Below are 13,109 nucleotides of genomic sequence, written 5' to 3'. Positions count from 1 at the left end.
TAAATTAGAGAATATCAAAGAACAAGAATTAATAAAGTGTGAGAAATAAAAGGCAGTGTGTGAATAACACTCTCCTTTGTTTAACCGGCACAACATATATATAACTCTGAGATAAATAGCACCCCTTGCTGTTTAAAATACATATCAACTATCTCGTAATTATTTGTGTTTATTTGCTGATTGAATATTTTGTTGAAAGCAAGGCTTGAGCATCCATGCGTTCTACTATATGGCGTGCTTCTTCCACTGTTGCTGGAACCACATTCAGTAACCTGAATCCATCTTTTGTGGCCTTTGCCTCCGGGCGTACGGTGAAAGTGAAATAAAATGTATTTGAAACCTGTTTCAAACACGAGCAAAGCAATATGTAACTGGAACTGTAGCAAGGTCAACTTCTAATGGCATTGATTTAAAGCTAAAACTTAAGCTTTCTTAGGCTCAATTTGGTATCGTTTTTTTTTTTTTTTTTCCTTTCACGAAAAGCTGCTTTACTTAAAGTTAATCAATAAAAAGTGTTTGTTAAAACGAAAATATACTTCTTATTTTAAAAGTAATGGTCTCCAGACAGCAACTTTTAAAAACAGTTTGGAAGTTACTTTTAAAAGTTGTTTTAATAAAAGAGAACTTTAACGAAAAACTCCTGGTACTGTTCACCTTAACGAAAAACCACATTTTTACATTAAAAAGTCAATTCTAGTACTATTCACTTTACCCTTTATTTTGTCCTTATCGTTAAAACTCAAAGTTTTCAAACCATTTTCATTAATTTTCTTTTAATAAAAAGTGGAGTTGAGCTTTTAGAACATTTTTAATTCCTCTACTAAGCTTCTTAATTTTAAACAATGACACTATTTATTCTTCTAGATAATGTTTTTACATTGCATTTTGTACTCACATCACTTTTAAAAATACAGTTTATCAAACGCTCAACTGCTTTATTTTATAGATAATTATTTTCAAAATACAACAGAAGCAATTTATTAAAAAAGTACGGCAATCCCAAACTACCCTTAATTCTTTGAACGTGCAGTTACAGGAACATACCTCACTAGACCTGAGCTCAGGCCTAGTAACGTGGGCCACAACTTCGATGTTAATTAGAGGCTGATCAGGATTATGAACTTCTGTGTAAAGAACACATGATCTGAAACGCAGGAAATCTCCAACGTCCGCCTGCTCATTAAAACATACATATTTCAAACATATTTCTAGCACAGAAATGGATGAATAGAAAACCAGCTTATTCTTCCATCTCCTCAAAGTCACAATCGGTGTCCATCCAGATGCAAAATAAACAGAATGAAGATAATTTGGATGGAATAAAGAACAAAAAGAGACCAGAAAATGCGTTGAAATTTCGATCGAAAGAGAAAATACTGATGATATGGATGATTTGAACAATTGAAAAGAAGGATGCCAATGGGGTACTCACAGGTTTCAAGAAGTCAATATGATCGACTTCCAGAAAGCAAGGCACCAAGCCTGCAAAGGCATAAGTGGTGGAGAAAGCCAATTCAAATGCTCGGTGCATCAAAAACCCTCCAAAGATTCGACCATGCATGTTTCTCTGTTGTGGTTGGCAGATCAAAGAGTTTTCCAAGCGGGTGTCCCTCAGAAGAATGCTATCTCCGTCTGCCAAGGCAGGCATATCACAGAAGATCCTTCCCGGATTTATGGAACAAAAGGGGTATTTTTGTATTTTCACTAAATTTGGCGATATTTTCCTTTTAAAAATGGTTTTTGGGTCTTAAATGGTGTGCCTAAGGGGGCCCACCCCTGATTTGTGTCCCCGGTCTCTCTCTCCCTTTTCTCTCAATTCTCTCTTCTCCCTTACTCTCCCTTATCATTCCCTCTCGGCTTTCTCTATCTCAGCCCCCTCCGAGGGTTTTTCTCACCAATAAACAACACCACAACAACATCAATATCTCCATTAACACCCTAGTGAGCTTAGAATCGAATGAGAACACCCCGAACCCCTCCCTTTCTCTCGGCCTACACTATTCACCGAAGTTCTCTGGCTAGTTTCCTTCTCTTTTGACGAAGGTAAGCCTTGAACCTTATCCAAAAGTTGTAGATCATGTCTTAAGTGGTTTTAAGAAGTGTTATCGATGTTTGGACGTAGGAACCTCACGGGGGAAACTTCCCCAGTTTTCCGACGAGCACCTCCTATTTCGAGGAAATTTCCGGCCAACCATGACTATTTAGCCGGTGTACAGGTATCAATCTCTTCGTCTCGCTGAGTACTACAACTTTCCTTTTTGAATCACCTAATTTCGTTGAGTATTGAAGAAGTTATATCCATTTGAATCTTACCCAGTTTTCGGCGACCTCCGAAGCTTTTGAGGTGTTTTCCGGCCAAACCACAATGAGTTAGCCGTTGTGCGGGTACCATTCTCTTTGTCTCATCGAGAGCTATGATTTACGTTTTTGAATCACTCGATTTCGTTGAGTATTGACAAAATTATTAATGTTTAAAGTTTGTTCAGTTTTCCGGCCGAAATCTAGCCTTTTCTTTCGTTAGGTCCAGCGACCCATAATACTGGTGGGCCAAAAACCAGCCATTTACCCCTTTGAAACTCATCCTAAAACCCTTAAGAACCCAAAGCCCACAAGCTTTTAGGCCCAACCTAGAACCAATTCAAAGCCCTTAACCAATTATTAAAACCCATCAGCAACCCTTGGGAGTTCAGCCTATTTTTCCCCAACCCAAGACCCAAGTAGAACTAGGCCTTGGACCTAGGACCTTTCAGCCCAAACTCACCAGCCCAGGTTCCAAACCCATCAGAACCCAAGCCCAAAACTCAGGCCCAATCCGGATCCAAGCCCAAACCCGTTTGACCTGTTGACCCGAACCCGGTCTGACCGTTGACTCGGTCAACGATCAACGTTGATTTTGACCGATCAACGTTAACTTTTCGAGTTTTTAATTGGGACCCCTCATAGGCTATCAACCCTAGAAGACTCGATGGCTTAACAACCCAGTGAATAACCTAATTCAAAGAGATAACCCGGTCTTTAGACACCTCACGGGCGGGCATCTCCCGCAATGCAAGCTGCACTGACCATAGTAAACTCCCTCTCGCTGTACCAAAATAGAGATCTGATTTAAACATTTCGACGTCCTGGACCTGTTTTTGACATCCGTTTTCCCAAATTAAATCATTTGAGTAGAGTTTGATTAATTGCACCCTTTATGTGCTTTGGGGCAATTTGTTGTGGCGTTCTATCTCCGCTAGTTGCGTGGCTCTTCGGCGGCTAAGTATCTGTGAGTGGACTCCTTCTAAAAATGCATACATGGAAAAGCATGATTTAACAATTATATTCTACGAAACTCTTTGAGATAACACACTTACTGAGGCTATTTTGAATTATTACTATTTTTCCTAATAACCCGTGTTCTTATAGAATATCTGATGGATGACTTTAGAACACCTATTTATAGTATAGATGATGGATGACTTTACACTATGAAGTTGTTTTTCAATATATGTATGTTCAATGGTTTTGTGTTAGCACAGGGCCTGGAGTATGTTTCCTCTAGCTATTAGCACAGGGATGGGGAACCGGCATGGGGCCTGGGTGTAATTTTCCTCTGACTGTTTGCTCAAAAACAAGGAGCCGGCATGGGGCCTGGAGAGATATTGGAAATTCACTAGTGATTATTATGTATGCAAGTTATGATTTGAGACATTGCATGGCATGCTAGGTTTCGGAAAACCCATGTTTATCATGATATATATGTGTTTTCAAAACACCTGGGGGTTAGTACGTTGATAACTGTTTTATTATATATATATATATATATATATCAACTTGGTCCATTCATATTTGTTTTGCGCCCCCTTCAAGAATTAGAATCGAGGCATACAATCTCAGCGTCAAGGCACTTCCGCATTGGCATCTTCGAGTCCTCTCGGTGTAGGATCCATCCTTTGTTTCATTCAATTTTATATTATTTCTTTTTGTGTTCTAGTTAGTTGTATGCTCTGAACACGTTCCTTAAATGCATATTCATTATTCTTTTATATTTGTAAGCCTTATCTACCCCTTGTTTTCTGCATTTGCACTCAATAAATGGCTTTCGTCACCCTCACGTGTTGGCCAGCACGTGCCTATCCTGGTATTCGAGGAATATCGTGATCGGGGCGTGTCAGATTGGTATCAGAGCATGGTTTATTCAGAGCATATTTAGGATCTTCTGTCACTGTAGTAGTGTGTCTGTCATGACATCATTTGGATGTCACGACTTCCGGATTTGGTGCCATTCGGCGCTGTTGTGTGAACCTTTCTTTGTTTGAATTGTCATCTTCTGGTTGAAATACAAGAATTTGTGTTGGGATTGTGCCTTAGTAATGATGACATGGATTGTTGGATGAATTTCAACATTGGATCGATACTTTGCAACATGCATTCCCTGGGAATTGCAGACATAATTGGATCTACCTAGGAGTGTTGGGAAACAGAAAAACCTAAGTGAGTCGAATTTGGAAGATTTGAAGCGGTGTTGTACTCTGCGACATGCATTCCCTAGGAATGGCGGGCAGAGTCATATCTTAGTGACAACTACTCAAAACATTCGAAGTACGTGTTGGAGAAGGCGAGTAAGCGCTAGTTGTTATGAAGTTTAGTAAGTGGTAGTTAATAGGAGCAAATCAATGTTCTCGGACTCATTACCACTGAAGAAATTTGTGCGGATCTTTAGAACAATTCTCGACGATTATTCTATTGATAACCTTTTTACTTATTCCAACCCCGAAGTCAAGTTCTTTAACCTTTGACCGTCAGCTTTACACCAAATTCTTCGGGCATTGACTTCGTTTAAATTAGATAATTTCTTAAGTGACTCTTCGGTAGTATACGTTATTCTCACCAATTTCCAAAGAGTTGTGATTCTTGTTGTTGTTGTAGTTGGATTAGGATGATGAAGATCCAGTCTTGGTTGGATAAACAGCCTCCTTGAACTTCACCTGGGTCTAGTACTAGGTGGTAAACCCTAGCTTAGTGTCCACATACTTTTCGGTAGAGGTGAACTTAAGCCTCTTGCTTGTAACCCAACTGACCAGTGCTCTTGTCCACTAACTGTTCAGCCTTGTAATTTTCAGTGTAATGGCTTGAGATTCCACCATATTCATCATTGTGGAAGATCAAGCTTGGCTCTAAACTTCTCTGGACTCATTAAGCTCTGGTTTGCTCAATAGCATCACTAAGGTAGCCAATCGTGTCACTGCATGCATACGCAAGCTGCTTTGTATCTTTCTTCTTCGTCATTATGTTGGTTCAGAGGTTATATGTTTAATTTTTGAACTTTGATTTAGCTCTCACAAAGTATTGTGAATTTCGAAATGTCTTTGGCCTCGTCAAATCTTAAGCAGTTTTTAACTACTCTTGAGCTTAGATCTATTTCCTTTTTGGCTAAGAAACCAGTCAACCTTACTGTGATGGTTGACCAAATAATCATAAACAGTAACTACTATTTCTGTATCTTCACCTTCCTTCGCTGGTTTGTTTCTTAATATGAACTGGATCTAAAAAAAAAAACGTTTGTTCTCGGCATGATTTCTCACTCATCCAGATATCTTGTACTCTAGATTTAATGGACTGTTTTGATCCTCAAATTCTTGAGTGTTTTTTTAGCCTTCTCGACATGGTTTCTCTCTCAATCAGTGAATAATTCACGATCGATCAATTCGACGGAAATGTGCGCCTAATTCTTATCGATTCAGACAGAAATGTTGGGAGCATAATCTTTTCACAAGCTTACCAGACTTACCAGAAAGAGTTCCACGTGGTTATGAGGTTTAAGTTGTATTTTGGTAAGAGACTGGTGAAGATTATGATGCAGGTGAGCAGCAGATTGCATCACTATCTTCACGCTGAATTGAATGGTCACCATTCATTATCTTGCTACAATTCATAACCATCATATCGTACTTTGGTAGACCTTTTCGATGATGTGATGTGTTCGCCTCAACGCAGCTTTCCATTACTTAACACCAGGATCATTCGATTCGCGAGCACATGGGCGTGAGGTTTGTGCAGTCTTTTAGTAAGAGTTGGATGAAGGTTTTAGTACAGAAGGTCAGCGGATTGTATCACAATCTTACTATAATTCATAGGCATCACATCGATTTTTTTCCAACGTAATGTGTTCGTCTCAATGCATCTTTCCACCGCTTCACTTCTGAACCTTATTGTTGTGAGTATGTGGATGTCAAAATGCTTCTAGCAAATCTGTTTGGTGCACTCTGTAATGGCACCACAACATGGTTGAGGCAAGAATTGGATAATCTTTACACTTCTTTCGAAAGATGTGTGCTCTTTTTGCTTTCTAGGTTGATTACATATGAGTCGGTCTTCTTTCCACTAACCTTGATCTTGTTTGACTAGAAATCTACAACTAAGAAAAAATGGAGAGGTGGTTTTAGCACTGCAACAGCTCCCTAAAGATACTGCTTGTTGGGAAATATGGCTTTTCGTTTTCTGCTTGCTTGGCTCGATCTTTTGGGTTTACTATCAACATGGTAGCCACTTCTTTTGAATCCCAAGGTAGAGTTTTCAAATGGGTTCTTTGTTAGCAAAACACTGGAGTAGTTAGTCATATTTGGAAGAACTAAGAGGATAGTATGCTGGGTGCTGAATAGAGTCTTACGATGACAATTTCTGTTTTGTTCGATTTGAGTATGGCATTTTTTGCGACATGGTACGAGAGTTTTCTACTGGCAATACTAGTTGATAGATGAGTATTGTGAACTGGTATTCGGAGGGTCGAATTTACGACATATGAAATTGTGCACCCTTAGGAAATTACTACTTACATACCGAGACAACAAATGCGTGATCGATATCGCGAGCGGCCGACTGTGGTATTGAAAACTTATTCGTTGGGTTCGTTAAGCAAGTGGGTAAGAAGACCCATCTATGGCAGTTGTTACGGATTTGCGATTGTTGGAGCTCAACCCAAAGACCCACATTTTCTCAGAGTACATGACATTTGTATACTTAGGCGAGACCCATTCATTTTCCAATTTTGAATTTTCAGTATAGGTATTTTAACTTCCTTTACTTTAGTTATTTGTTTTTGATGTTACAAATGTTTTGGGGGAAGTATTTCCATTTTCAGTTTTAAGTTAAGCACGAGTTTCAGGCCTATATGTTAGTACGTATCTATTTTGACGCTGTATTTTGCGTACTTATTTTTTACCTTACGTCCATATATTTCGACTATATATCTTATTAAAGTATGTTTCTACTTCTACACTGATGGGGAAGAAAGTAAGAGCTTGGAGGCCTGATAGAGGATTTTGCAACCCGTTCGCAACGGTGTGGCATATTCTCTTTGATGCACCCACTATGACTTGATTTCTCTTTATACATATATTCTTCCTCCTATTTTCGAGTATTTCAGTTTAGTAAGTGATTTTAAATTTCGGGACGAAATTCTTTTAAGGGGGGTAAATTGTAACAACTCGTCCCGGGATTTACGGAACAAAAAGGGTATTTTTGTATTTTCACTACTTTTGGGGATATTTTCCTTTTAAAAATGGTTTTTGGGTCTTAAATGGTGTGCCCAAGGGGGCCCACCCCTGATTTGTGTCCCCGGCCTCTCCCTCCCTTTTCTCTCAGTTATCTCTTCTCCCTCACTCTCCCTTATCACTCCATCTCGGCTCTTTCTACCTCAGCCCCCTTCGAGGGTTTTTCTCACCAACAAACAACACCACAACAACATCAATATCTCCATTAACACCCTAGTGAGCTTAGAATCGAATGAGAACACCCCGAACCCCTCATTTTTTCTCGGCCTATACTGTTCATCCAAGTTCTCCGGTGAGTTTCCTTTTCTTCCGGCAAAGGTAAGCCTTGAACCCTCATCCTAAAGTTGTAGATCATGTCTTAATGTATTTTGGGAAGTGGTTTTAAGAAGTGTTATTGATGTTTGGACGTAGGAACCTCACGGGGGAAAACTTCCCTAGTTTTCCAAAGAGCACTGCCTATTTCGAGGCAATTTCTGGCCAAACCATGGCGAGTTGGCTGGCATGCAAGGTCAATCTCTTCGTCTTGCTGAGTACTACAACTTTCCTTTTTGAATCACCTAATTTTGTTGAGTATTGAAGAAGTTATATTCATTTGAATCTTACCCAGTTTCCGGCGACCTACGAGGCTTTCGAGGTGTTTTCCGGCCTTCTCCTTCGTTGGGTCCGACAACCCATGAAACTGGTGGGCTAAAAACCAGCCCTTTTGGGCAGCCCAACCCTTTACCCCTTTGAAACTCATCCCAAAACCCTTAAGAACCCAAAACCCATAGACCTTTAGGCCCAACCCTGAACCAATTCAAAGCCCTTAACCCAATTATTAAAACCCATCAGAAACCCTTGGGAGCCCATCCTATTTTTCCTCAACCCAAGACCCAAGTAAAACCAGGCCTTAGACCTATGATCTTTCGGCCTAAACCCACCAGCCCAGGCTCCAAACCCATCAAAACCCAAGCCTAAAACTCAGGCCCAATCCGGATCCAAACCATGACCAGTTTGACATGTTGACCCAGATCCGGTCAATAGTGAGTGTTGACTTTGACCGATCAACGTTGACTTTTCGAGTTTTCGTCCGAGACCCCTCATAGGCTAATTTCGACACTTAGACCCGTTTTGGACATCCGTTTTCCCAAATTAAATCCTTTGAGTAGAGTTTGATTAATTGTACCTTTTATGTGCTTAAGGGCAATTTATTATGGCGTTTTGTCTCTGCTAGTTGCGTGGCTCTTCAGCGGCTAAGTATCTGTGAATGGACCCCTTCTAAAAATGCATGTTTTAATAGTAGAAATGCATACATGGAAAAACATGATTTAACAATTATGTTCTATGAAACTCTTTGAGATAACATGCTTACTAAGGCTATTTTGAATTATTACTATTTTTCCTATAACCCGTGTTCTTATAGAATATCTGATGGATGACAATATGATATTTAGAACATGTTTAGAACAGCTCTTTATAGTATAGATGATGGATGACTTTAAACTATGAAGTTGCTTTTCAATATATGTATGTTCAATTGTTTTGTACTTACCTAATGGTCCCTATTCTGCTACGGGACGAAGGGATAGATTCCAGTCCGTCCTGGGCGACTGTTTGGTGTTGGCATAGGGCTTGGAGTGTGTTTCCTCTAGCTATTAGCACAGGGATGGGGAGCCGGCATGGGGCTTGGAGAGATATTGGACATTCACTAGTGACTATTATGTATGCAAGTTATGATTTGAGACATTGCATGGCATGCTAGGTTTCAGAAAACCCATGTTTATCATGATATATATGTGTTTTCATAAAACCTGGGGGTTAGTACGTTGATAACTGTTTTATTATATATATATATATATATATATATATATATATATATATCAACTTGGTCCATTCATGTTTGTTTTGCGCCCCCTTCAGGATCTAGAATCGAGGCATACAATCTCGACTTCAAGGCACTTCTGCATTAGCCTCTCGGTGTAGGATCCATCCTTTGTTTCATTCAATTTTATATTATTTCTTTTAGTGTTCTAGTTAGTTGTATGCTCTGAACACGTTCCTTAAATGCATATTCATTATTCTTTTATATTTATAAGCCTTATCTACCCTTTGTTTTCAGCATTTGCACTCAATAAATGGCTTTCGTCACCCTCGAGTGTCGGCCAGCACGTGCCTATCCTGGTATTCGGGGAATATCGGGATCGGGGCGTGTCATACTATATCTCACTTTTCGTTTTTAGGTGATTATTAACACAAAAAGAAATTTCATTGTAGGGTAGGATCATACTCCAAATTTTTATATTCAGAAAAGAAAAAATTGCACTTGTAAAGAGTGCACAATGAGATTTTAAAGTGATGACAAAAACAACTTTTTAAAAATAGAACATTATTCCATATTATTAGATGGCAAAAATTTTGGAACCTCTTCAAATTTGGAGCTCTGTGCGACTGCATCCACTCCTGCTCCTCCTTTCCTCGACCGCTCCTTCCATGACCCGTCAAAGTTACATTTGATCCAGCCCCCAAAAAAATTAAATTGTGTGTGTGTTCCCCCAAATCCTTATTTTAAAGGCCAACTCTTCAATACCACCCCTTTGAAGCTACTATTGATAACCCTACCTTGTGCACTGTATCATGCATTTTTACACATCCTTCCTTATCACTCTCTAACAACAGAAAACTACTCTTGAGTATCTCAATCAATGTTTCTACACACTTTCCTGCTTCCCTTTTGGAATCGATGTCTTTAAACAGCTGAAGTCCAACCCCAAATTTCACTAAATCATGGACCAGTATATCACTGCTTTCCGGATATATGCAGCACAACAGAAACAATGATTTCGCTTCCTCGCTCCCTAAACATTCGTAGCTCAACTCTATTTTCCGATACACTTCTTGTACCATCCCTGGAATATTTTCGGGGCAAGGCTTTCTTAGTTGTCTCAGTGCATCCTCCCACGTTTGCTTGCTTTTATGCTGCAGTGCCCTTCCAACAGTTGCAATTGCAATTGGTAAACCGGCACATTCGCTCAGAACCTGTTGTGCTACCAGCCGTAGCTCAGGAGATTCAATGGAACTGCCTGCCATGTCTCTAAACAAACTCCAAGCTTCTTGCTCTGGCAAAATACCAGTGGGTAAACTCTTCTTGTTGCCGGACAGATGGAAGCTACTTTGAGCTCTCATGCTCACACTAAATTCATCCCGGAGTCCCAACATAAGGATTATCTTACACTTTCCGTTGGGTGACCCATAAGGGATTCCGATGGCCTCAAGATCAAGCATTTCCCGGACATCAAGAAATACTACAAGCAACCTCCTAGAGTCTCTGGACATTCGAGCACGCAGCACCTTTGCCCGTTCAAACAAATTCCCATTTCCCAACTTCACTTGTAGATTATCTGCAATCTCATCTTGTATTCGTCTCAAGTTGGGATCAAGGGACACAACAGTCATGACAACTTCTTCAAATAGACCTTGCTGCTTGACTCTCTCCATGAACTCTTTCATCGTTACCGTATCTCCTGTTTTGATTTCCCCACAATTAATGCTAATCAAGTTGATATTTTCATCCTGCAGAGCCCTCAAGACCTCCCTTGTACATGGTGGTCTGTATTCCAAGCGCTCCGAAAGTTTCATGGGTGGTGGTTCAGTGAAGTTGGATCTTCTCGAGGAGCTAGCCCCATCACGAGCCATAACAGATTTGATCATAGAACGATAGAAACAACGGATGAAAATAAGCAGCTAATAAAGAACAAGTTCGTCTTGATTGTACGTACCACCTCCTTCTGTAAAATATATGGTTTGTTGATTAGAGAAATATATGCTCTTGATGCAGAATTTTCTCACAAAAATCAACTTAGTTTGTCAGCAAAAGGAAAAGGAGAACGGTGACTAGTCAAGTCTAAACAAACATTAACTTGAAAGATAATTAGCCGCAGTTGAGTTGGAAGATTGTTATAAAAGTATGTATATATATCATTCTAGTAGCAGTCAAAAATAGCAGCTAAAAAAAATACTTATTCAAAACCCAATTCATGGCGCGTTGCATATTGTTGGGGGAATTTTTGTTAATTAATATTGTATGCAAAGGAAAGGATTAACAGTAATTAGCCACGGCTAGAATCTGGTCAAGGGTTTGGAATTATCTAAGAGGCCAAAAAATAAGACGACAAAAAAATTTGACTTAAAACTAATTTACGTGCCATTATTTTTGTATACTTAAAATGCCCTCTGCGTGTCCTGCACTTTCCACACCGGTAGTTAACAGTTGAAAAACGTTTAACAAAACGAAAGGTATAAATTGAAACAATTTTGAAACCTCAAGGTTGAAGAGATGACTGACCAAACCAAAGATATACATTGATGCAATTTTGAAATCTTGGTGTAAAATAAAATCGTGCAACCTATTTGAAAACCATTCTAAAATGAAAAGGTGTCAAATGTCGTTAGCATAAACCATATCATCTTAATGTTTATTTTTCTATAGCAAGTGGTTTGTAGCTTAATACCAGAACTTATAATTATAAGGTAAAAAAAAACTCTACATGTGTGACCAGATGCACCAAATCTCATAATTTCGATAACTTTAGAAATTCATATTTGGATGTGTGACCATATCCCTTCTAAGGATGGTAAACCTTCTTAGAAGGCAAAACAACTTCGAAATTGTTTATTACTGGACAATAGAAATACAAAATACTTTTGAAGATTTTCTTTCCGACTGTCGTTCAGCTCCTTCTGAAGATTTTCACTGGCACCGCTGATGCTTAACTTTACTTCCCTTGGTGTGCTAAGGGAACCTAAATATAAATTCTCCATTCGAGGGCATTCTTCAACAGTTAAGTCTTCCAGTGATGGCCAATCTAAATTACATTTGCCTTGAGAGAAACTTATGAGATTTGGTAGAGCGCGAAGTTCCAAATAACTTAGCTGAGGGAGCAAGCTGTTATCCTCTGATTCTTCATCCGTTAGCGGTTTTGCAACTACTACTTCCATCTTCTTGCACTCAATTATGGATAGACCTTTGAGTTTCACCATACCTCTAGCAATGGAAGGAGAGAGAGTAGAAACTCCAAACTGCCACAACCAGATATGTGTAATGATGTTAACTGAAAGCCTTGAATTCGATTGGAACCCCTGATTTGCGTCATTTGAGGTTGGGAAATTGAAGATGTTTTGCCTGACTGAGCAAGTGTTGCAGTGTGTTCTTCATTGGCATTTGACCCTGTGGACTCAAAAAACTTCCAGGGAATTGCAACCTTTCACAATTAACTTCTCTAGTTTATGCAATCTATTCTGCACCTCAACTGTTACCAGAAGAATTAAGTTGCTACAATCGGACACGTGCAGGTCTCAGAGTTCATTGAAAGAGTAGAGTAGAAGCTCCCTGCTCCATATATAACTCTCCGAAATTTTGCATATCACGAATTTCTAGCGTCTCCAGAAGTGGAAAACCAACCTGAAATACATTGAACTTTGTTACTAAGAACAATGATTAAAAGATAAAACTTGCCAGCATAGATTTAGAGTGATGTGCAAACCTTTTCATTAAAAATATGGTTTGGAACGCCATAAATTGATCCCGTGGCTTCAGATTAT

General features: G+C 39.3%; 2 protein-coding genes across 2 annotated transcripts; both read right to left on the bottom strand.

The window, feature by feature from the left end:
* Nucleotides 1-94: 94 nt before the first annotated feature.
* Nucleotides 95-1,661, bottom strand: LOC137724823 (acyl-coenzyme A thioesterase 2, chloroplastic-like). Its single transcript, XM_068463503.2, has 3 exons — nt 1,433-1,661; nt 1,045-1,173; nt 95-340 (listed from the first exon to the last, which is right to left on the bottom strand). The coding sequence occupies exons 1-3, from the start codon at nt 1,646-1,648 to the stop codon at nt 170-172; spliced, it is 516 nt and encodes a 171-aa protein (XP_068319604.2). The 5' UTR covers nt 1,649-1,661; the 3' UTR covers nt 95-169.
* An 8,430-nt stretch (nt 1,662-10,091) lies between these two features.
* LOC137724822 (disease resistance protein At4g27190-like) lies at nt 10,092-11,204 on the bottom strand. The gene has a single exon (XM_088693384.1). The coding sequence runs from the start codon at nt 11,202-11,204 to the stop codon at nt 10,092-10,094; it is 1,113 nt and encodes a 370-aa protein (XP_088549510.1).
* Nucleotides 11,205-13,109: the final 1,905 nt, after the last annotated feature.

This window comes from Pyrus communis, chromosome 5, assembly GCF_041283825.1.
Source record: "Pyrus communis isolate YQ-2024b chromosome 5, ASM4128382v1, whole genome shotgun sequence".
NCBI classification, from domain to species: domain Eukaryota; kingdom Viridiplantae; phylum Streptophyta; class Magnoliopsida; order Rosales; family Rosaceae; genus Pyrus; species Pyrus communis.
This window is presented reverse-complemented; position numbering and strand designations above follow the sequence as displayed.

Bases quoted from the DNA above. Each gene is read 5' to 3' on its own strand.
- LOC137724822 (XM_088693384.1), bottom strand. From the start codon at position 11,204: ATGGCTCGTGATGGGGCTAGCTCCTCGAGAAGATCCAACTTCACTGAA.
- LOC137724823 (XM_068463503.2), bottom strand. From the start codon at position 1,648: ATGCCTGCCTTGGCAGACGGAGATAGCATTCTTCTGAGGGACACCCGC. The intron at 1,174-1,432 runs GTGAGTACCCCA...TTTAATGAGCAG, and splicing joins ATATTGACTTCTTGAAACCT to GCGGACGTTGGAGATTTCCT. The intron at 341-1,044 runs GTATGTTCCTGT...TGTTTGAAACAG, and splicing joins CTGAGCTCAGGTCTAGTGAG to GTTTCAAATACATTTTATTT.